Raw genomic sequence first — 23,961 nt, forward strand, 5'->3', positions numbered from 1 at the left:
GGTGAATGTGTAGAAATAATTGTATTGCAACAATAAAATTTGAGTCCCCGGTTAGCACGATTTTTTTTAACAAGAACTCTTGATTTTTCGGTCATTTGGATTCGGGTTAACGAGGGTTTACTGTATATATATCGTGTATATATATATTCTATATTCTCTTCTACTTCTCTATCTTCCGTTCCCTCTCTCTCTTTCTTTTTAATTTTCGTCTTTTCTCTCTTTCTCTATCTTTGTTCCTGTTTCATTCTAATTTTCTTAATCTTTTACTTCTTGTTCTTTCTCTTTTTTCTTCTTTCTCATCATATCTTTTTTCTTCTATAATTCTATCTTTCTTTCTCTTTCTTTTTCTCTTTCTCGCTCTTTTCTATGTTTCTCTTTTTGTTCCTCTATTTTTCTTTCTTCTTTTCTCTATATTTTCTTTCTCTTTCTGTCTTTCCTCTTCTACTTCTCTAGTTCATTTTTCCGCTCTTTCATCTTCTGCTTCCCTCTTCTTTCCTTTATCTCCTTCTCTCTCTGCTTATATTTGATCTTATATGTCTTCTTCTACCTCTCTATCTTCCCTTTTTCTTGTTTTGCATTTGTCTCTTCTAATTGTCTAGTTTCCTTTATTTCTGCTTCTTCCTGTTTCTCTATATCTTACCACTTCGGCACCTGTGACGTCAGAGGCGCTTGGAAAAACCCTCCTACTTTTACTTTCTTTGGTTACGTCTGCACTGTCAGCCCGTTGAGCCTTCCAGGAGTACCTTTTTTTGGAGTCTGCTCTGGAGAAGATGCAAGCTTCAGATTAATCTAATTAAGTGCCAATTCCGGGTCTAGAAACACATCCATTGTTTCTGCTCTGCGTGAAGCTCTGTAATGTTAGTTTCTGATTATGTTTGGAGATAGAGTAGGGAATTATTTTCCAAATCTAAAGTAAAACTTCACACGAAAGAATTGCAGACTTTTGATTTATTGGGTTCATCAGGTCGTTCATTGCTTTTATCTCTACGAAGATCCCTACCTGGAGATGCCTTGTGTCAATTATAGCTACATCTTGTCTTCTTTGTGGCAGCCTCTGAGCGATGTCTTGCGAAATCAAGAAAATGCATCTTCACCTCCAAAGGAGCTCCATTGGCAACAAATAGCCTGAAAAGGGGTTCGAAAGGGTTTGTGGCACATTGCGTTAGCCACGGAGGTCGTTGGATGAGTTCGAGACTTGCTTCACGATTAGAGAACGAGTGGCAGAGTGAATGGCGTGGCACGCTGCGAAGATGGAGGTCCCAGATTCGAACCCGAGGTGGAGCATGGGTGTTTCATTTTATTTGTCCTTTCGCAATTGATGAGGGAGGTGGAGGGGTTACGAAAGAGGAGGAGATCGTCGAAAGTCTCAACTCGCTACAGTCGGATCCATGAGTATTACCGTGCAAATTGATCATGACTATTTTCATTAATTTTTCTCTTACATCCTGTGTGTTTTTAAGCGATGGAATTTTTATGTATGCTGGTGCAGAAATTGTCAACAGCTTGTTTTGAGTTTTCTTTTAATTCTTGAAGCTCTTATTCGGTCAAATAAAGTGCACGAACATGCTGACGGACAATTTGCACGGTAATACTCATGGGTCCCACTGTACCATCCAGTTTTGTATAAATGAAGTCATGTTGCGAAGTGAGGGCGCTACAACACCAGAGGTCTCTGGTTCGAATACCGGCTTAGGCATGGGTGTTCTTTATGAGTGTCTTCATCAATTTCATCATGTCGTCACTCATCCTCAACGTCGCGATTAGCTAAAAGTGGAAGAAAAGCGACGTAAAATAATCTAATTAATCAATCAATTGATAGAAAATAAAAAAAAGATATTTCTCATGTGCTAATTTAAGAAATATAACAATCCACCTGACTTGACGCAAGAGCCATCTGCAGGGGATGTTGTTAACCCAGAGTTTCCACATGTAAAAATCCGGATGTGTTCGTAATTACAACGCTGTGCATTGGAACCGGAGGATCGAGTATAGGCCATTTTAACTTTCGTATTTTGTATTTTTTTTATTATTTAGCGTCGTTTTTCGCTCACCTTTTCCTAATTGTGACGATGAGGATGACTTATAATTATATGAAATTCGTGAAGACACTCATATAAGGAACATCCTTGTTTAGCAGCTGAACTTGTGGAAAGCTACATGTGACGAAGTATATGACTGGAGTGTCTATTGTGGTATTTTATATTTACGTATATATTTTATTCTCTAATTTTGTATCTCCCTATTTTGATTGATCGATATGATTTATTTTACTTCTCTTTTCTGCTACCTTTGGCTAATCGTGAGGATGAAGATGAATGGTGATAAGATGAAATGGATGAAAGGACAATCACAAACACTCAGGGCCTCGCTAGCCTGCAAAATGCATGCTACATTAAAGCGAGGTTGATATTTGGGTGTCTTCGCAAAGGGCCACTCCTTACATCATTCTCCCAAGTTTGAGATAGCGCTGTACTTGGATTTTATACCGTCCTCATCACTTAAATAAATAAATATTATTTTTATTGTTACTGTTATTTTTTAATACAGTGGAACCTTGATACCTCAACATCTCGAATTCCTTGCGAATTTTTTGTAATCCCCTTGAATTGTCCATAACACTCAATACTAATTCTACCTCAACAACTCGAATAAAAACTTGATAAGACGAATTTTTGTACAGTTTATGGGATGCCGTTCGAGCTCAATAAATCGATAAGGTAGAGTATGAAAAACCTCTATGAGTCGAAGATAAATTCTAATCACCTATAATTCGAAGTTTTAGTCGCACGGACCTCAATAAGTCGAAGTGTAGGGTGCGTACGTACAATGTCAGGTGATCAACAATCGTGTCGGGACTTGAACTCCCCCACCCTGCCGTGTATGTAACCATCATTGTTAATGTGCTTAGTGTGCGTTGTAGAATTGTTAACTTAAAATCATGCTACATACGTTATAGGCATACGTAGTGCCGACGTTGAGAAGGGTCAGTAAACTTTAGACCTCTATAACTCGAAGTCGGCGATTTTGGCCCTCAATAACTCGAACCTTGGTAAGTCGAAATCCTTGATACCTCAATTTTTTTCTTTTCCCCCTCAAGTTCGAGTTATCAAGGTTCCACTGTATATTGTGGTTTAAGGTGAAGGGAATAGTTGGGTGAAAACGGGAAATTCTGACTCTTGCAAAGGGAATTTTTGCCTCCAGACTGTGGCAACACTGCTCCAGTTTTGTGAAAATGACATTTTCAAATGTGATAGAAAGGTATAACCATTCCTCGGGAACTTGAAATGAATGTTTCATGTACGCTGATGCATAATGCATTCGGTATGTGCAACCGATAACAATATTTACAGCGTAGATCACGAGCAAGGCGAGGGACACAATGCGATGACGTCATGTACCCGGTGACCGCCAAGGACTCTATTATAGGGTGTCTTGTCATTCCTTCCGAACCCGCTTGAATTGATGGGTTTTGCCTGTTAGTCATCCTTTGCATGTTATCGTCATTTTCTCGACTTAGGAAAGCGCGCTACGACACTAGAGGTCTCGAGTTCGAATACAGGCTTAGGCATGAGTGTTCTTTGTGAATTTCATCATGTCGTAACTCATCCTGAAACCAGGCCTTCCCACGATGCATTCCATCACCACATCGCCACTCTTCGTACTTTCGACCTCTTAACACTAATTTTCTTTTCCGTTTTGGTTTTTACCAACTTCTTGGGTCAATTGAAACGATAGGGATAGATAATGTCATGATAAATAGATAAGACAAACACAATGACATACATTGGAGCAGGAAAGGTGGTTACGGAGGTACACTGTACCTACAGAACGGCGGCGAAGAAGCAATGCAAGCACTGCTTACACTATTAAAAATATTATTTAATGTACTTAATGTTTTAGCCTTATTTAGTTTCCATCGCAATCGATTTCACAAGATTTTACGGCCTCAAACTCCTTCAGCAGCCCGTTGCAAGCAGCAGACTCCTCTGCTTGCGGCCGCCGACACAGGGAAGCAATGCACCCAAAGGATCATATGGCGACGCGTGAAATCTTGTTGGAGATACGGGCCTCAACCCTCACAGCAAACCTGAGCTTCTTAGTGATTCTCGGGAAGCAGAAGGAAACATTGCCAGCAGACCAATAACCAATGTGTGTCTTCATGAGCACATGAAGACGATCACAAGGATACTGATAATTATAATAATAATCATAAAATAACTGAAAGGGGCCATTACCATTACTTTAAATTCCGAGTAGGTCACTTAAATTACAAATTACTTTGTATTTCGCGAATTTTAAAACGCGTAAAACATTAGGGGTTGAGGCAAAGGTGAAAAGAACGAGCGTTTGTATTTCCGGGAAGAGGAATGTCTGCACCCTGCGTCCACCTCGAATTACGTCGCCAGTGTTGAGAGCTACAGTGTTGGCAACTGTCAAATTATTTACACGGTAATTCAAGTGAAATGTTTAACAAATTTTAAAAGGTAATTCAATAAATTGATGGCTTTTGAATAGAAATTGGGGTGGAAAAAAAGTATCTAAAAAGGGACATCACAATCTAAATCGTATACATTGTACACATTAAGAACAAATAAACATTTTGTATTATCATGGCACTTTATTACATAAACATTGTATACATACTCTTTTTGTTGTAATGATTCTGATTCGACAGCGTAATTTCTATCTCCAAACTAATAGGCTATACGTACATCTTCTCTCCCGTGAGTGATAAAATTAAGGAAATAGGTTGGTATCACTTTCTGTTGTTTCAGAGCTTTTCAAAGTGATCTTGTTTGGATTTGTAGTTGGGGATAGAATTTGTGAGGAAGTGAGTGTTTGTTGCTGGTGTTTGTGTTCTGAATTAATCGAAACGAACACGAATTTGGTAGCGGTTGATACGGCAAAGTGCGGGTGGTTTACCGTTTGTTTGAGTTGGGTCATTAAGTTCACTTTTTGAACAGATATGCTAATCAGGACTGGGCCTACAGTTTAATGTGGGATCCGAACTACCGTTGAATGTATGTACCTCAACCGGATATTGAACCCGGGACCCCTTGACTACAAGGCGACATTACCACTACGCCATCGGGGAACCCAAAGAGGTGAGTGTATTATTTAGCAATTTATATCTGCTTCGTTTACCTCGAGGGAGAAAAGTGTAGAAATGAAAATCGTGGAAGCGAGGCGACCAACAATGTGGTGAGTACATCGTTCGTGCATGTGTTTCTCTCGGATGGAGATTTTAATGTTTATATCCCCTGTGTTACAAGCGCCACCTTAATATGAGTTGGGAGGGGGGGGGGCAAAATTTGAATCAACAATTGAATCATTGTGCTGAGTTACCAGTCGAAACATGCTGCGGCCCTACTTCTACAGGCTACAAGCTGGGCAGTCATAAGGTCGGATGTTGCCCAAAAATTGCTACTGTGTTTGCATAAGGTTTTATGTTGTTTCTACTGTAGTCCAGTAACATACAACAGGTTTTATCCGTTATTCGATGGAATGCTTCAATTATATGTATATAATATCTGTCTCTAATCGCTTGCCTCCTTCGTCAGTCCACGCTTCGCTACTGCTACAGAATACTTTTGGAAGGGCATACATTCTCCCCTGAATGCTTTGATCCGAATTGTAGGCCCCTTAATTTGACAGACACGAGATGCTGTCGTCCAGTGCCTCTCAATTTCAGCAGCTAAACGCAAAAAGTGTCTTTGTCCATATTATTCAAACCACTATGAACCTATTGTACTATTACATTATGGTACCAGTTATCTCCCTTGATCTCAGAAAAACTTACCCAAGGTAACAGAAAGTGTAGCTGAATCTAATCTAGAAGTAACAAATAATGCAGCTGAATCGCTTGAAATCATTTCCCACGGAAATTGCTGAAGAATCCACGAGTCTAGAAGCAACAAATGGTGTGGCTGAATCGATTGAAATGGTTTCGCACGGAATTTGCTGAAGAATTCATGAGTCTCTAACTAACAAATGGTGTAAAAAAATCGTTTGAAATCATTTCACACGGAATTTTCTGAAGAATCCATGTGTCTAGAAGTAACAAATGATGTAGCTGAATCCCTTGGAATCATTTCAGATGAAAATTGCTGAAGAATCCACAAGTCTACAAGTAAAAAATATTGTAGTTGAATCGTTTGAAATCATTCCACACGGAATTTGCGGAAGAATGTATGAGTTTATAAGTTAGAAAAGGTTTGGCTGATTTGTTTGAAATCATTCCACACGGAAATTGCCCAGGAAACGGTGAGTCTGGAAGTAAGGAACGGGTGGCTGGGTGGTACGAGACGCGGAAGAGCGGTGACGTCGCCTTTGTGTCGCTCACGAGCCTTCCATCCGCCCTGAATACCAATCCGGTGGACACGAGAGGTGTGGCGGAATGCTCGGTCGAGAACCTCGGCTCATTATGCCGGGAACAGAATTTCAAATGGCGACTGCAAATAATTAAGCAGGAGTTTCTCCAAGTGAAAGTCCTTCCTCGGGAAGCGGCTTCCAGGAGACTCAATGAATTCTACAATTGACAGTTATATTTTAAACGTGACTTCATTAGAATGTGGTAAAGCATTGGTTGGGCGTTCCGGAGGGAAATGGCTTTATTAAAGCTGAAGTTTGTAGATGCGTGCGTCCGTGTTGACAATGACGATTTATTGAGATGTGTGAGATGCATATTTGAAGGCTGACTGTGCTGTGGCGCCTTGAACCACGCAAAGTCATTGCAATTATATGTCGCCTTGACTTGTATTAAAGCAGCAGTTTATCCAAAATGTGTAATCTATGGGGCATAAGCACTTTTTAAAAGACACAAAGTTGAATTAACTCCAAAAGAGCCGACCTGTCTGGCGGAGTGGTTAGCACAGCCACGTCAGGGATCCCGGGTTCGAATCCCGGTCTGGGCATGGGTGTTCTTTGTGAGTGTTCTTTCATCAGCTTCAACATATCATCACTCACCCTCATCTTTTTGTACATGAGAATCATACAATCCCGTAAACGTGAAAAAAATGCCAAAAGTAAAGTTCTTCGATCACAAAATCTTCTTTTGAAGAACTTAACAGAAGCATTCCTAAGACAAAGAAACAATTTTCAGCCTGCAAATCAGCAAAGTGTTCAAGAAATATCGAACCATGTTTTCTCACAGGCCGACAGTGTGGTTCATTTCGCGGAAGTGTTAGTATTGTTGTCTAAATGTTGAGGAATGTAAAAATTTGTGTGTTTGTTCCATGAGACAAAACTTTTGATCCATATGGGATTCATATAGTTTGGACGTGCTAAGCCGTTGTCAATACTAACTGTACCTCTCCTTTCTCATACATATGGCAACATGAAAAATCAATGTTTTTATCATAGTTGTCATGGATATTCTAAATACTAAGAGTCTCTGGAAAAAAACAAATTTACATTTCTAGTTCAGGAATGTTGAGACAAACATAATAATTTAAAAATCAGAATGTAGTATGACAGGCAAGCTTAAAAACAGAGTAAAGGAGAGGACCTAGCATAAAACTCTAATACCCAAACAGAAGTTATTTTGAAGAAAAATTTTCTAGAACTTTTGGACTTCCGTTGTACATACAAGGGAGTCAAATTAAGTCGACTACACATTCAACGTCATTTACTTTACACTGCCACCTAGCGAAAGACAATATTCTTAACTTTCAACATGTAAACTCAAATAAACGTAACCCTAATTTACTTACCAGACAGAACCATGTTAAGTTTGAAACTTTTATGTGGGATCAATTGACAAGACCTTGCGTTTTGGCCAATGGCAATGCCCTAGTTTTTCTTACGGGTTACAACATTCGTCAAAATTGCTTTCAATAATTGCTTTGGCATTGCTTTCGAAATGAGAGATTAGCAGACTGCCCTTAAACTTTAAAAGTCTCTTTAACAACTTGGCCTTATCATTGCTGCCGGTCATTCTCGCTTGGAGTTCGGCTAATTTCTGGCAGCAGATTGTTTACAGAACTTAAAAAGAAAACTTATGTTTCCGTTTGCTGCAAACATCCTTTGCACGTTGTTATCGAAGCATCTGCTCAGCGAAGCGTGACGTGCAGCGTTGAAGTGACAATGTCCTTGTCCTTCGGTCAAGGAGTTTGCGTTTACTCAGTCCGTCTTTGATTTTAATTTCTCTTTCCTCCTTGTTTTTTTTCTTATTGTAATATTATCTTTCAACTTTCACTTTCCACTTCTGCACGCCAGCTTTACGATATTATGTTCTTTACTTCTCTTTGCTTCAAATCATCGGCATAATTGTATTACTGCTTATAGTTTCGTAGTCAGAGTGCAAAATCATGGGCTGGGATTTGATCCTCCCCCCACCCCCCCCCCCCAACAACAAAAATCTTGTCATACAAAATCCCACCGTACAAAAATGTCCGGGGATTGGTTGCTGTAAAGGAAAGATAAACAAAATTAGTTTTGATTTCAAATATACTTTACTGAGGATAATATGGAAAACAGACAAGGAATGAAAGATACTGTCTGTCTCTGTGTATGTTTTCGAGTGTTGTATGTTTTCTCTTCCTTTGAAGAGACCATTAAGAGATCTACAACAATAATAACATATGCAATAAAACTAAAACAAGAATACAAGACATAAATCTAATTGATTTATGTTAACAGAAAGCAAGAACTAAACAAAAACTTGCACATAACAAAACTATTTCAGCTATTTTGTAAGTTTTTGACTTTTTAACCAGTTGCTAAAGGAATTAGTGTGCCACTGATATGTTAAAGCATCAAGTGAATTATATAAATTTATTTTTATTCAATAACATTATAAATATGTATATGTTATATAATATATATATATTATATTATATATTATATATACTACATGAATTATTATAAGATATACATATTTATTATGTTATTGCATATATATATATATATATATATATGTATATATATATGTATATATATATATATATATATACACACACACACACACGTATATAATAGTGTATGTGTAACACTCTCTCTTCCGAGTGTTCAATGGTTCCGAAATCTTTTCACAGTTGTTATTATTTGGCAAGACCAACTTTCTATTGCGCGAATCGGAATCACTAAACTTTGCATTATCTATTAGAAAGATTACTCTTGAACCATTTAGCAAATTATCAAGGAGTACGCTCATAACTTTGAAGATGAAATTTTAGCTGGGGAGATGTTTGATTTGGGGTTAGCTGGGGGATGCTTCTATGGTTTAGCATGGCGACAGCTGGGGTGATGCATTGTGAAAATTTTGATATCAAGGAAGATACCATCCTCGCATTAGGCATTACCCCCTCATTTGGAGCACTGGGTGCACTATCAAAAGATTTTGCCTTTCCGACAGAATGCTCCAAACAAAGTTTTACAAATTTATTCTATAGTTATGGGAAGTAATAGTTTGAAGAATAGAATAGGCATTCCTAAAATACACAAACAACTGCCGCTCAGAAAAGCCAAGTGCTTTTGCTTACATTGGATTCGTATAATAGATAGCTTCTGTTGTTTTGATGATTTCGTATACACATCTTATGTTAGGATATAAAGAATTTCGTTGTATCTGTTAATTTCTTTGTCTGCGAAGGCAGTTGGGGCAAGGTCAACGGAAGGAACTCCCTGCCCGTGAGGCAACAAAGGATTCCCCCTCAGAAGAAAGTTCCATCTTGGGGTAATGAATACTTGGGAAGTCTCCTTGTAGTATTGTCCAAATGGAGATTAGATCCTGCAGGCAGGTGTGTTCAGTGTCAAGGTCACTCAAATTACATCTCATCTTCGCAGTGCATCCTGAAATGTCCAACAGGTGGCGACTTTGTATACTTCCCACGTTTCACTCTCGTTACTTTTCTTCATTCTTTGTACAGAACAGGGGCTCACATGTTATCAGGGTGGGCTTTGTAAGCTAAGTCCATTTTTCAAAAGTTTAACAGTATTAATTAAAGTTAAATATTGTATTTTGAGGGCTTAAATTAATATAAAATATACCAATACTACAGTTTTTTGTCTATTTTTTCTAAAACATCTCTTGAAGTGTTAATTGACTGCTACTGATTTATATCATACAAGAAAAATGCAAAAATGCACAATTTCAATCATAGTGCCTACCGTACGTTCCAATCCAGACCGAAGCAAGAAAACGTCCCTTCCTTCCCAAAACTTGGGAGCTGTTGGCCTTTGACGGAGATGTGGAAGAAATGTCATGAAGTCAACGTCACGGATTTCTGTATAAGTGGGAGACCACAACAGGGGCAGCGAAGGTACCGATAAAGAAGCTCCCCTATGAATGAACTTTCTAAAGCCTAGATAATCTTCTAAATACTTGCAGCTACTTAGGCTTCTGCTCATAAACAAGATGAACGAACGTTAGTGCTGCTGTTCGTGTTCTGTGAATTTAATTTCACCAAGTTATGAGCAAAATAGTATAAGCTGTCTGCATTTTCATTCTTCACTGCAAACAAATGATACAAAATTCTTTTACCTAATGTCAATGAGGATGACGGCAGTGCCGGGGAGTAGTTTTTTTTGTACAAAAAAGCAATTATGCTATTTTGAAAATTCAAAACGTTAAATGCCATAACCTGCAATTTATAAATTCATCATATTCTTGTATTTTTTATTAAAATTAGAGACGTGCAAATACAATGTAAATTGTATTACGTTCGGCAATTTTAATCTTTAAAGGGAGCATTACTGACATAATTATTTTAATTTTAATTTTATTATTCTTCAATCCCAAAAGTTGTGCTGAAGTTACAATCCTCTCCCTTGGCGATACTGTATGTCACTTATAAGGAAATGTTGCCACCTGTTGTCGTTCTTGTAAACTGTCACAAATGATATGACATAAGATATCTTCAAAATTCTACAAACTAAAATAAATTCATGACAGAACAACAATTGGCCACACAAACTTTGCTCACAAGAAAATGAATACTCACCTAGTAATTGTCATGAGAGTATTACATTTTTTTGGAGAAGATCTATGAATTCGAAACCTATCTTTAACATTGAATAAACTTGTTTGTGCAAATTATTATATTAAAATATAACTAAAGTATGTCTTTCTTTTCTTACAGGTTCTTACGACAGTGAAAATCTGGCAACACTACCCTGTTCAAAGTAGACATTTGACTAGCGGATTCGTAGAAGATGATGCACATTTCTTCCATCTGTATTTATGCTGTGATTAGTGAATGTGTCTGTTGGTTTTAGAGGCGAATTGTCTTAATATGTTCTGTACATTTGTGCTAGTGAATAGATATTTTTGCGAGTGTTTGTTTGAGCTCTGTGGTCTTGTATGGTGGATGATTTCGACCAAGAAAATGTCCGTGTGAGAGTCTCAGCCAGTGCCAATACTGTGTTGAAGTCGGTGAGCCTAGGTGTGTCTAGACACATCCTGTTTCGTCACATTTCCAGAAAGGAAGACAGGTGATGGTCTTGCAGAGAAATCACGGAAACTGTGAAAGATGTTATGGAGAGTCCATTGGAGGAGAAGGATATATCCTGTGAGGTGAGAAAGGAAGAAGACAACACAGGATATCTCGATCAAGCATCAGAGAAGAGTCTGGCGGAAGAATGCCAGAGCAAAGTATACAACTTCGTGGAGAACTTCTTCAGACAAGGTCAACCCAATTTCCTCAGCGATGCGACAATCAACGACATTGCCAAGATAACCGAACAATTCGTCCAATACCAGGCCAATGTCCTTGCGGGTCTTCAGAACTCTGAATTGACTCGGAAAGAGTCTGAAGGGTACGACAGCATCACGGAACCTGACAGCTTGGAGTACATCTGCGCCAATCTGAACAAGGACAAGTACTGCAAAGATGAGGTGATCAAGAACGTCAGCGATGACTTCAGCAACGACGAAAACGACAGAGCCAGTAGCAGGGTGTCTCCCAGCAACGACGAGAGCCAGAGTTTGTCGGAGAAGGTCAGCAATGACGAAGGCTACTGCGACACCAAGGATGCTGAAGATCTTGAAGATCTGAAAAAGAAGACAAGGGAAGACCCGAAGACAACGAAGAGGAAGCAAAGATGGAGAACGGACAAAGACCAGAGAGCGCTCGTTGTTTCGCTACGACGCGACATCGTGGCGCGAAACCAAGAAATTCGTCGCCTCAAGGTTCAAATCCAGGTGATGGAGGAGAACCATAGGTCGAAAGAGTGCCAAACGAACCAAGCCCGCGCGAAGACCGGGTGCACAACGGTGAGCTCACTGCACCTGAAGCATCTCCACGAGAAGATCAGGGCGCTGAAGGATGAGAACCAACAGCTGAAGGCCTTCCTCCAGTTGGCCATCATCGCCGACAAGGAGCGGAGTGCCAAGCTGCTGAGGCTGAAGATCCGACACGAGCAGGAGCGGCGATGGGTGGCTGAGGATGTGAAGAGGGAGGCGGTGAGGGAAAACCGGGAGCTGCATCGCCTACAGGAGGTCCTCAAGCACAAAGATCAGGTAAGTCCTTTCCAAATACTTGTCAGCTATTTACAAGCCGCTTATTAACAACACGCACGGTTATAAACGGAATGAACTGTCTAGATGAACTTTGTCCAACCAGTTATTTTGCCACTGAACGCTCCACATGGTTGACAACCTCGATTTGGAAAATTGGCGGCTAGCAAGAAAGCGGTTCTTTTGCCATTACAAACTTCACTGTCCATTCATGTCAGAAAAACAGTGACAGAAAAAACGCTGGTCAAGATGGCGGACACTTTTTTAAAAAGACGAACATGGAAAATTATTTCGGTACATAATCCAGTGGCGGATCCTGAGTCTAAGTTTTGGACTATCTCACTATAACATGTAGGCTATGGAGAAACTAAGCAGACTAGACTCTCGTACATGTCCAATTTGTTCTTCAAGGAAGCCACATTGCCATGCCAACGGCACACAGGTTGCAAACTCCTAAGAAATCAGGTTTCCAGCTCCTGAAGCTCATCATCTTCTCATGGAAATGAATAATTTTATGCAAATTTTCCATTTATCTTTTGTATTGTAGTCTCTGAGTGCCCGGATTCGCAGGTACCTTAGGTATCCTAGAATATACGCTCGAAGTTGGTTCATTGCGCCTAAGACGGAATACTGAATCCGAAAATCTCCGTTTCAAGACTAATCATAGTGTCTCTGACACCATTTAGAAAGATTAGCTACGGACAAGTACTACTTAAATTTAAAACCTGAGCTCGTTGAGTGGTTGACTATCAATCTCGCCACCAAAGTTCCTGGGTTCTAGTAGTCCGGGCCTGAACACGGGTGTTCTCTATGAGTGTCCTTTCATCAATATCATACAACCATCGCCCATCGTCGGGATTAGCCAAAAGTGGCAGAAAAGCGACTTATAATGTGAAAATTACAAATTACAGTATACTTAAATAGATGTAATGTATGGTTTATTACGATGGTCGTTCAAGTCAAACCGGCACTCTCGATTTTTCAGAATAACGGAACACATCCCCACGTACGTATATAGAAGATTACTTATAACAAGAGACGAGTGTGTATTATTACCGCATGGAGCGCTAACGTCGCGGGCAACGCGAGTCACTTGTTAAACAAAATGGCAAACAAGTCTGTGATTGCAAACGTGGAATAGGGTGTTATGTAGGCATAAATATGAGTTATTCCAGCTGGTTTCGTTCTAAAGACTTTTGAACATGCTATGGGTTTACAGTAAAGAATATGTCTGACCTGATTATGGGTATACGCCAATACTGTAACATCCACAAAGCAACAAAGTTTAAAGTTGGGTTGATGAAGTTACCTTTCTCCCAGCTGTTAAAATCTCTCACACTCACGTCGTATAGAACATATCATTTAAAGCTTCAAAGTCTGTGCCAAGTGTAACCAATTCATTTCCATGGAAAATCATGTTCGATAATGCAGGGTAGACATGAGAATATCGCTTGCCCTTGTAGAGGCCAGTAGAACCACCTCCTGTTTCTTCCGCCATGCTTACAATACCACACTGCACTGTTACTCACGAATCTGATGACGAGAGGTTTTCCCCTGCACGAACGCGATCGACGAAGCCTTCTGCCTCACTTACTCTCTCTTACAACGCTACAGCACCGCTGCTCGCTGTGCGAATACCAGACTGCCAGAAGGTGGGTTGACCAGACCTTAAGTACCGGGTGGCCAGAATTTAAGTTACCCAACTCAGAGCACTCTGTAGCCTTTTTGAGGCATCGTAGAACTCTGAAATTTGGTGAATTCACTATGCAGATTATGGGAAAGAGTATGGCGAAAAAAATAATTCAATTTCCCGCCACCAAGTTGAAATGTGGCGCTGTACTTCCAAGATGGGTTGTTCAAATAATCACGTTAAGTGATTTAGCTGAGTTATTAATTAGAAAGACAATTGTTAGTGGCTGGAAGCTGCGAGAAAATAATCTCTAGTTTATTGCAAGATTGCAAGGCAAATCCATAACCAATTGGAGCAGTTTACTTCATTATTACAACCTATCATGGAAGTACAGCGCCACATTTCAACCTGGTGGCGGAACATTGAACTATTTTTTTTCGCCATCCTGTTCACCATGGTCTGCATAGTGGCTTCACCAAAGTTCAGAGTTCTACGATGCCTCAAACAGGCTACAGAGAGCTCTGAGTTGGGTAACTTTAATTCTGGCCACCCGGTACATTAATTACAATGGCAATACAATGAAATAATTACAATTGCAACATCCATGGCGGAGTGGTTAACACCTCGCGCTACGACTCCAGAGGTGTCCTTTCATCAATTTCACCATATAATCAAAATTAAGAAATCATCTTCTGGAGGCAAGTTACCAGTTCTGAAAACCGGGAAATAAAATTGAAACCATCGTGTAAACTTGTAGGACCAATACCTGCTGACTTTTTCTGTAATTTGAGTATGTTTGTTGTGTGTGTTTATGTTTACGTGTATTTTACTTTTCTTACAGTGTATATGTATTTTTATTTTTATTTTTTGTTTCTTTTTTCTTGTGTTTTTCCTTCTTTTGGTATTTAATGTTTTTAGTTTTTTTTAAATATTTCACAAACAGTTAGCTACTATAATGAATTTTTGATTGATTGAATTGTTGTTTTAAGTCCACTTTATGCACAGAAAGGCTAATTGGGACTGGACGTACAGTTTAAAGTGGGATCCGAACCACTATCTGCCTCCACCGGGTATCGAACTACAATCAATTTATAAAATGTTGAGATGGTTAAATGGAAGAAAAGGCTTGTGCCTTAACTTCGCCGTCCAAAAGAATAAATAAATAAATATCACTACTCATCCTCATTTTTCCCATTAGCCAAAAGTGTCATACAAGCGAAGTAAAATAAACCATATTAATACTACTAATAATAATATATGGTATTTTTTGTTCGCGGATATCCATTTTTCTAGTTGAAGGGAAATCAGACGAAAAAAGGGACATTTTGTATCTTTAAAAGGGAATTTATGCTCAACACTGGAAGACACACGCCACAGTGGCTACTTTTTAGTCTCGTTCTCGTATCAAGCAGTCTCTACGGGTCAAGTGTCGTTCTCGTATAGGTTTCCCAACCAAATGTCAACCTCACTTCCACGTTGTACACTTTGGACTGGATTTCGCAGACTAGCGAAGCTCTGCCGTCTGGACTCATATAATCTTCTATGGGACTTTTGTTGTGTGCTGCTGTCCATATGTGTTTGTCAGTGACGTATACTGAGTCCAAGGTGTGGGCTATCTCAGTATGTCACGTGGTCGTAGGCTATGAATAGAAATAAGTTTTCCAACTCCTAAGAACTCAGGTTGCCAACTCATAAGAAATCAGGTTGCTTGATAACTCATAAGTAGAGCCCGGAAGTTCAGGCATTTATTTTCGTTAAAATAGGCAGGCAAAAAGGCATTTATAATGTGGAAAATAGGCACTAAAATGAAAAAAAGGCAAAATAAACAAAACAAAAAAAAGGCACATTTGGAAGTCGCTTACTTTTATCTATAATTTCTGGCAAAATGTTAAAATCTACATTGGGAAGAGCATTTCAATTTTCACCAAATTCACGCACGTAACCATGTAACTTAGCACTTAATGGCACACTAAATTTCGGCATGATGACAAATACACAATCGTTTCCCTCCAAAGTGCAGAACTAAACTAAAGATAGAGAACTTGATTTTGGAATGCATGCAAAGGCCCTTGGGCATTAGTACTGTTTCTTGTCAATAACGTCCTGACACGGACGCTGGACGTGATGACGTAATTGTGCAGATGTTCTGCAACAGGTTTTCAGCAGTCAATCATGCACAAGGAAATGTTAACCGAAAGCCAATATCCTAACTCAGCATGAAATACTTTTTTCTCACACTTTTCTCCTTCAGCAATGTTGCAGGCACGGTTGGCCCTATAGCGCACAGGATCAGTGAACCCCCAGTAATATACGATAATCACCTCGAGAATGAACAATGAACAATGTCTTTAAATTTTCACATTATTTCGCTAAAAATTCTACACAATAAGTCATGTATTTGTGCCCGTAACACGGCGAACTCTCTTGCTGAGAAGAAGAAACCGCGAATCGGCCACCCTGATACAAACCCTCAGTTGAACCCCCACAGGACAGCTCGTGCCATTGTGAAAGCTTCGTGCGGGAGCAGAAGCGCGAGGAGGGTATAGGACAAAATACATGGGAGATGAGATTCCAGAACCTATGTCTCTACCCAACGGTCATGCGCAGTTCGTTCTCTCGCAGAAGCCGCGGGACAAGGCTCCTTTCTCGCTGCTTCCTCCCTTCCAGTGTTGCTGTGTGCGGTTCAAGTTTGAAGCGCACACATTACATATTCAATCTTCTCTTGTATCATTTTTGCACCGAACTTCTTGGAATAAATGCAAGATTGTGTCAGAGATGGATGAGTGGAAACAAATAGAAGCTGGAATTAGATGCGATGAATTAAAATAAAGGAGATACATTACCAAAATACCTTGTGCATGCATTCAGAGGTTTTTCCTTAAAGGTGGAAACACTTCGGGTTCGCGAAAGAGAAAGAATGGCGCGAAGACGTGACTCGCTGTCGCTCGGTGTCAAAGTCTCAAGTTTTTTAGTTTTTGAAGTGCTTGGATACTTGTTGGAAAGTATTAAGTGATGCTGCGAGTGAAACGAGGGATGGACTTTACCTAGGTTATGTCATTTGATGCAGTGTAGGCGTTGCTGTCCGCGCAGGTAAGAAATGACCGATAGAAATGCACATAATTAACGTAAACAAACTTCCTTGTCCACTGAAAAAAAGCGTGTGCTGGTCGACCAGCCCCAAATTTGAACAAACCTGTCGCGTATAAATGAAAGGGCCTCAGGTTCGATTTCTAGTATGCGCATGCCATTAGTTGCCATTTCCCTTTAACAAATGTAGGACCAGTTCTGATTAGTCAGCATGGACGTCCGGAAGGGGAAAAGGGGGCCGCCCCCCCATGGAAATTGAATGTAAACCAAAAATTATATATTACACGCATATAATTTAATTTCAGTCACAGTAATTTTTGGTAATTATTATAAAAGCGTTGCAGTAACTTCAGACTGAAGGAGTGTTTTTTGCTCCTCGTGGGGAAAAAATATATTACTTGCCCCTACTTGAGGACGTCCATGATATTCCAACAAAACTCAACTTTTTTCATAAAGGCACAATTTATTGTAGTTTCAGCCCTAAATTTATTCGCACACCTCTACAACAAAACCTTATACTCCCAGATAAAAAGAATTCTTGACAAAGCTTTTAAACCCTCCCCCATCCTTTTGTTGGGCGAAGGAAGTATATTTTGCGGAAAGTGAATATATGTCACACCACTTCAGTGAACCCCCGGGTAAATAATGCACGAGCCGCGCCTGCAATGTTGAAACATGCGTGAGTTCAATATTACTTAAATAAAGCGAAAATTATTCACATAATAAACGGAAGAAAATAAATGCCAACAACGTTTTTTGGGAGAAAAATAATTTATATACGCACTTTTTTTTTAAAAAAATGGTCCAATTTCATTGAAAAAGGCAAAAAAAGGCATTATAATTAAAAATAGGCAGTGGGGTCCCAAATAGGCAAAATAGGCAAAATTAAAAGGCTTCTAAAACATTCGAAACAACATAAAAAACGTATATCCGGAAAAATTTTTATCAATATATCCAGTAGATAAAAAGAGGCATTTTGCAAACTTCCGGGCTCTACTCATAAGAAATCAGGTTGCCAACTCATAGGAAATCAGGTTGCCAACTAACAAGAAATCAGGTTGCCAACCCACAAGAAATCAGGTTTCCAACTCATAAGAAATCAGGTTGCCAACTCATAGGAAATCATGTTGTCAACTCACAAGAAATCAGGTTGCCAACTCACAAGAAATCAGGTTGCCAACTCCAGAATCACCATCATCATTTCACTGATATGAATTATTTTATTTACAATTTATAATAGATTTTCCTACTGTATTTTATTCTCTAGACATCAGGCTTCGCAGATAGCCTAGCTAGCCTAGAATATAACCTCCTGGTGTTAGTGATTGTCCTTTTTATCTATTTCATCACCATTCATTCTCATCTTCGAAATTAGCCAAAAGTGACAGAAACGCGAATTAAAATAAGTGTAATCATTCATTCGCCTCAGTTTTCAAACAGCTAGATTCCATTCATTCTTCCAGACTGTCCAAGGACTATTGTTCAGCTCTCAGCAGCTCTGAAATGCCTCTTCGACAAACGAAAACTTGTCTGTGAGCACTGCTCCATGGCACGGTTTGGAATTTTCAATTAACGATTCGCTTTCTATACACTGACTCGTTCTGTTATTGCACGACTCCCCGCGCTGCGGAAACGTACAAGACGTAGATACTGATTGGTCCGTCCAGCTACCCAGATCCACACATTAAATCACATCATCGTGCGCCGACTGTGATTGTGTGGTTACGCAATCCTTTGGCAATAAACCGCCGAAGTGAACAGAAACTTGTTTCTTTCTACTTGTTGTTGCATTCGTTCCGTTTTGTCCTTCCCTCCCTCCCCCCTTGGTTCTTGATTGGTATGTGATTCCATTTGATTTTGTTATTTAGCTTCGCTTTTCTCCACTTTTGGCTGGTCCCGTTGATCAGGATGAGCGATGATATGATGAAATTGATGAAGGGACACGCGCAAGGAACACTCATGCCTAGGCCGGGGTTCGATTGAGTTGGTGTTTTAAGTCCACTTTGTGCATAATAAGGCTAATCGGGACTGGTCCTACAGTTTAAAGTGGGATCCCAACCACTATGTGCCTCCACCGGGAATCGAACCCGGGACCGCTTGATTACAAGGCGACGACGCTACCACTGCGCCATCGGGGTGGTCTACCGGGGTTCGAACCCGGGACCCCTGTCGCTGTAGCGCGCTGTGCTAACCACTCCGCCAAGGAGGTCGGCACAATCCAAATAAATCAAAGTAATTCAGATGTAATACAGGGTGTTCATAAAGTAAAGGTAAAAAAAGGTAAAATGCTCCCCTGTGCTTAGCACCATGCCATGAAGGGATATAGGGGGTGTGGGGGTAACGCCCCACACTTTCTTGATCCGGTCATGAGTGGGGGTAATGTGATCAGCATCACGCCCCTGACCGCCTTTACCCCCCAGGGTTTCCCCCAGGTACCCATGTCATTCGACGCTGGGTGGGCGCCGGGGCAGCTTCCAACGTTAGAAAAGTTCCCGGATTTGAACCGGCCAGGTATCGAACCCGGGACCTTGAGCATGGTAGTCAGACGCGTTACCGACTGAGCCACCGTGGCCACTAAAGTCCCGGTAGCATTACAAAGAAAGCAGTACCTTCTTTCTCAGTTGGAGGAATTCCAGACAACCATATTTTTTCAACAAGATGGAGCACTCCCTCATTGGTCCAAGGATATTCGAGGTCTTCTGGATAGGCATTTCCCTGGCAGGTGGTATGCCGTGATGGACCTATTCCCTGGCCACCGCGCTCTCCTGATATCAACCCTTGGATTTCTTCTGGGGGTAGGTCAAAGATTGTGTTTACCGCACTCCTGTTCCAGAAGTTGCTACTCTTCCAAGATGAATAACGGAGAGTATCCAAACTGTTTCGGGTGATATGCTGGAGCGTGTACGGGCAGAAGTGGATTACCGCCTTGATGTTCTGAGGCAACTAGAGAGGTGCACATTGAGGTGTATGACATATAAACGTGGAGAGTTGTAGCTCATTTTGCAATCAGCAGCATTGTCCTATTGCATGTAGTTTCCAAGGCTATGTTTTTTTGTAATGGTACCGGGACTTTATGAACACCCTGTATATATATTATTCAAGGGTACATTGCCCTACTATAAATTATATCCCCTACATAATGTAAAACTGATATAAGCCATCTACAAGCTACATTCGCATACATAACGATATATATGTACTAGAAATTACCCCCCCCCAATGAACAAAGTGGTATTGCTATACTACAAATCATCTACGATCTTCAATTGAAATATATGTAGGCAGGGTGGTATTTGAAGGGGGATAAAGGGGGAAGGGTGAGCAGATTCTCCCGAACATTTTAATAGAAATATTATTATGGATGTTTTCCCCACTCCCTCCCAACCAGTGGCGTGCACAGGATTTTGGTAAGGGGTATTACATATACTTCAGTCTTCATTTTGTCATCTTTTCCTGTCTTTAACGTTCGTTTTCTCTTACGAATACTGAGCTAAAAGGGTGTTGATCTCTACCAACCCCTCTTCCCCTTAGCACACCACTGCTCCAAATACACACGCTTTTGCTATGTCGAATATTTCGACACAGTCTCAAAGACCCAAATTTTCAGGGATCCCGAGATCAATCCTGCCATTTGATAAAAAAAGTCAATTTCAGATATATTCAATTGAAAAGACCCCCACACCCAATCTAGCGGTCCGCGCCATGCATCTTTCCTCTTCCCCCATTCAGATCAAAGGTTTGGGTGAATCACAGCTTCAACTGAAATATTCCGATATTTTGACGTTGTTGTTACGTGGTGTAAACAAGGAAGCATCACGTTAATTAACTGAACACTTCTATTTTTATCATGAAAATTGCCTATTACATTTTGACATATTGGGCCACGGCCCACTCTTTACTACGCCCCTAGCACCACCCTTGCTTTTCCTAAAGATACACAATCCAGAACTCGAGGATTCACAGCTCACAGCACAGGTGTCCACGCTCTGCAAGAACTTCCACAAGCAGCCGCTAGGGGGAAATAAGTCCCCAAGTAGTTGTCAACTTTCTCGGTAGATGGCAGGCGCTGTATTCGGAGCTCGAAGAAAGAATTCGCAACTTCTTGGTCATGGTCCGGTTTTCTCTCGCATATTGATACAAAATCATGTTCTCTGGAATATCAGGAAAGAGGTTTTTCCATTTGCGTTCTGCTACCCGGAACATTAGGGTTGCTCTCGTCCTTGTTCGTTCGAAATAAAACTACCTTTCATCAATCAATGAGGAATATTAATCGAAATCGGAGTTCTCGGTAACTACCGGTAGAACTACAGACACCACTTTTTCAAATGGGCTTCCCTGATGGCGTAATGGTAATTTCGTTGACTGATAATAAATGGGTTAAGGAGATTTCTGGAAAGAGTAAATTCGAATGGTGAAATTGTAGCGATATTTGATAACAAAAAAATATTGTTTTCTGTGACTTAGAGGCCGTAAGTTAAAGTAACTATTATTATTATTATTATTATTATTATTATTATTATTATTATCTTTATCATTATTATTATTATTATTTTACAGTACCATTCGTCATGTAAAAACATGGATTAGAAGTACCATGAAGAAGGACAGCTCTGACTCTGATTGATATCTGTTCATTGTGAAAGAGTACAAAAAAAACTGTTCCTTCATCAACAAAGTGATAGGGTACATGCTAATTGAAAGGAAGAAAGACGAATCCTGTTTCTGTCTAAATAATAGACTCGAGTCTGAACTTGTATTTTCAATCCAATTTGAATTTTATGATTTGTAAAGTAGTAGTAGTAGTTACTACTTCTACTACTACTACTACTAATAATAATAATAGCAATAATAATAATAATAATAAAAAAATCCTGCCGGCGCCCTTGAAGGGGGTGCCTGGTTCTAGGCACATAGTGGTTCGGTTTCCACTTCACACTGTAGGTTCAATCCCCAGTACTTACTATTATATTACTGGAATATATTAGCAAATAATCTGAAATTGGTACACATATTTTCAGTTTGAAAATAATGATTTTTAAAATGAATTCGTTAGTACAATGTACAAAGTAAGCACTATCTGTAAAAGCCAAGCCAAGCATACATACATACATAAATCTTAAAGTATAATCAGAGTCGTTGAAATGGGCCCTCGCCGGATCAGTCGAGTTCACTATTTTCATATGTCAATTATCAAGTTGACGTTTTGTAGAAATTCCAATCACAAAACCACAAAACAACTTTCAGTGTTTCAGAGGACAATAAACTTATTGGTTTCTTCTCTCCGTCTCCGTAAAAGTCTTTGTCCGAACTTCAGCATGTCTCCGACTGCTCTAATAGCAGTGCTATTAGATCTTGATGAATGTCGACTCACATTTTTAATATTTGAGGTACGCACCACTCCGTACATGAATTTTGGCAAGTACGTTTCCAGTGGCGCAGGAACGGGGAGGTACAGGGGTACATTGTACCCCCTCAAATTTTTGAAGGGGGGTACTGTACCCCCTAAATCCGTAAATCGAGTTGTACCCCCTGTACCCCCTCCCCCACCTTTGGTAATTTGACAGCAGACGCAAGGTGCTACTGTTAAAAGAACATATTTTTAATTCGCCCAATAAAAAAAGTGTATTTCGTTTATAACTTACAAGCGTTATCTTCCTTACCACAGAAATTCAAACCATTGTAAACTTATTCTACTACATTGTGCTTGCTGCTAGTTAGTTCATTGATCTATGTTCTAGGATACCTCTTTATGGAGATGAAAATTGTTTAAAATGTGTGTGGAATGATTGAATCAGATTTACCATCAGAAAATCACGCTGCAGACGAATGCTCCTTTGGGTAAGGGGGGTACACTATTCTAATGAAGTGGTCGCGTTGATTCGAAGATAAGATACAAATCTTCATGAGAAGAGTAATGACTGATCCCATTATCTTTTGAATATTTAAAATGGAATTTTCAGAAAAGAAATACTTACACGAACCAGACAATGTATTCCTGTACCTCACACACATATTTTTAATAACATTGTAAGAGGGTGTTCGGAAAACTATACTTAAATCTACATATTAAGACATTTTTTTTGAAAATAGAGTCTCGAATAGCCTATCTGAGCATGAAGTGCATCTATAATAAGTTTTAATAACTTCAGAGTGGAAACCGAAACAAAAATAAGCACAAACAAGGATGAGAAAGACCTCACCACACAGGAGACGAGATGAGGCTGTGAATTCTCGACTCATCGCATCGCGATATCATTCCTAGGTGAAATGAAATTTTTCCTAGACATTTACACAAGGTGCAATTTGCGATTTTTTTTTATTTTTACCTATGTATTAGGTAGGCTATACTTATAATTGGACATAAATTGCTTAAAATCTAATTCTGATATCGAATGCAACACAAGCACAACACCATTTTAAGTTAACCCTAAAATCAAATTCCATTAGTCAGATGAATGCACGAGATAGATTTGCATTGGTAGATTTTGGATTGGATTCACAAGGTCTTTGAATGAGATGGGAATGTTTGATTGATTTATTTGGTTTATTTTACTTCGCATTTCTGCCACTTTCGGCTCTTCGCGAAGATGAGAATGAGTGATGATATGATGAAATTGATGGACACTCACAAATAACACTCATGCCAGGGCCGGGATTCGAACCTGGGACCTCTGGAGTCATAGCGTGCTATGCTAATCCCTCCGCCACTGAGGCCGGCGAGGTGGGAATGTGTTTTGGATTTTCTTTGTAGATGCGAAAATCTTTAACTGTGACGCGCACATGCTTT

The 23,961-nt window shown here is 39.8% G+C and overlaps 1 protein-coding gene across 15 annotated transcripts in view; it reads left to right on the forward strand.

Annotated features, from left to right (window-relative positions):
- Positions 1–23,961, forward strand: part of Rbp (RIMS binding protein) — a 390,147-nt gene that overhangs the window by 64,166 nt on the left and 302,020 nt on the right. For all 15 annotated transcript variants that reach the window (XM_083128480.1, XM_083128484.1, XM_083128482.1 and 12 more), the window contains exon 2: positions 11,082–12,460. In XM_083128480.1, coding sequence (XP_082984606.1) covers positions 11,477–12,460 — 984 coding nt within the window. In that variant the 5' untranslated portion in view covers positions 11,082–11,476. The remainder of the gene's footprint in view (positions 1–11,081; positions 12,461–23,961) is intronic.

The sequence above is a fragment of the Lepisma saccharinum genome, chromosome 9 (assembly GCF_977018435.1).
Source record: "Lepisma saccharinum chromosome 9, izLepSacc3.1, whole genome shotgun sequence".
Taxonomy (NCBI): domain Eukaryota; kingdom Metazoa; phylum Arthropoda; class Insecta; order Zygentoma; family Lepismatidae; genus Lepisma; species Lepisma saccharinum.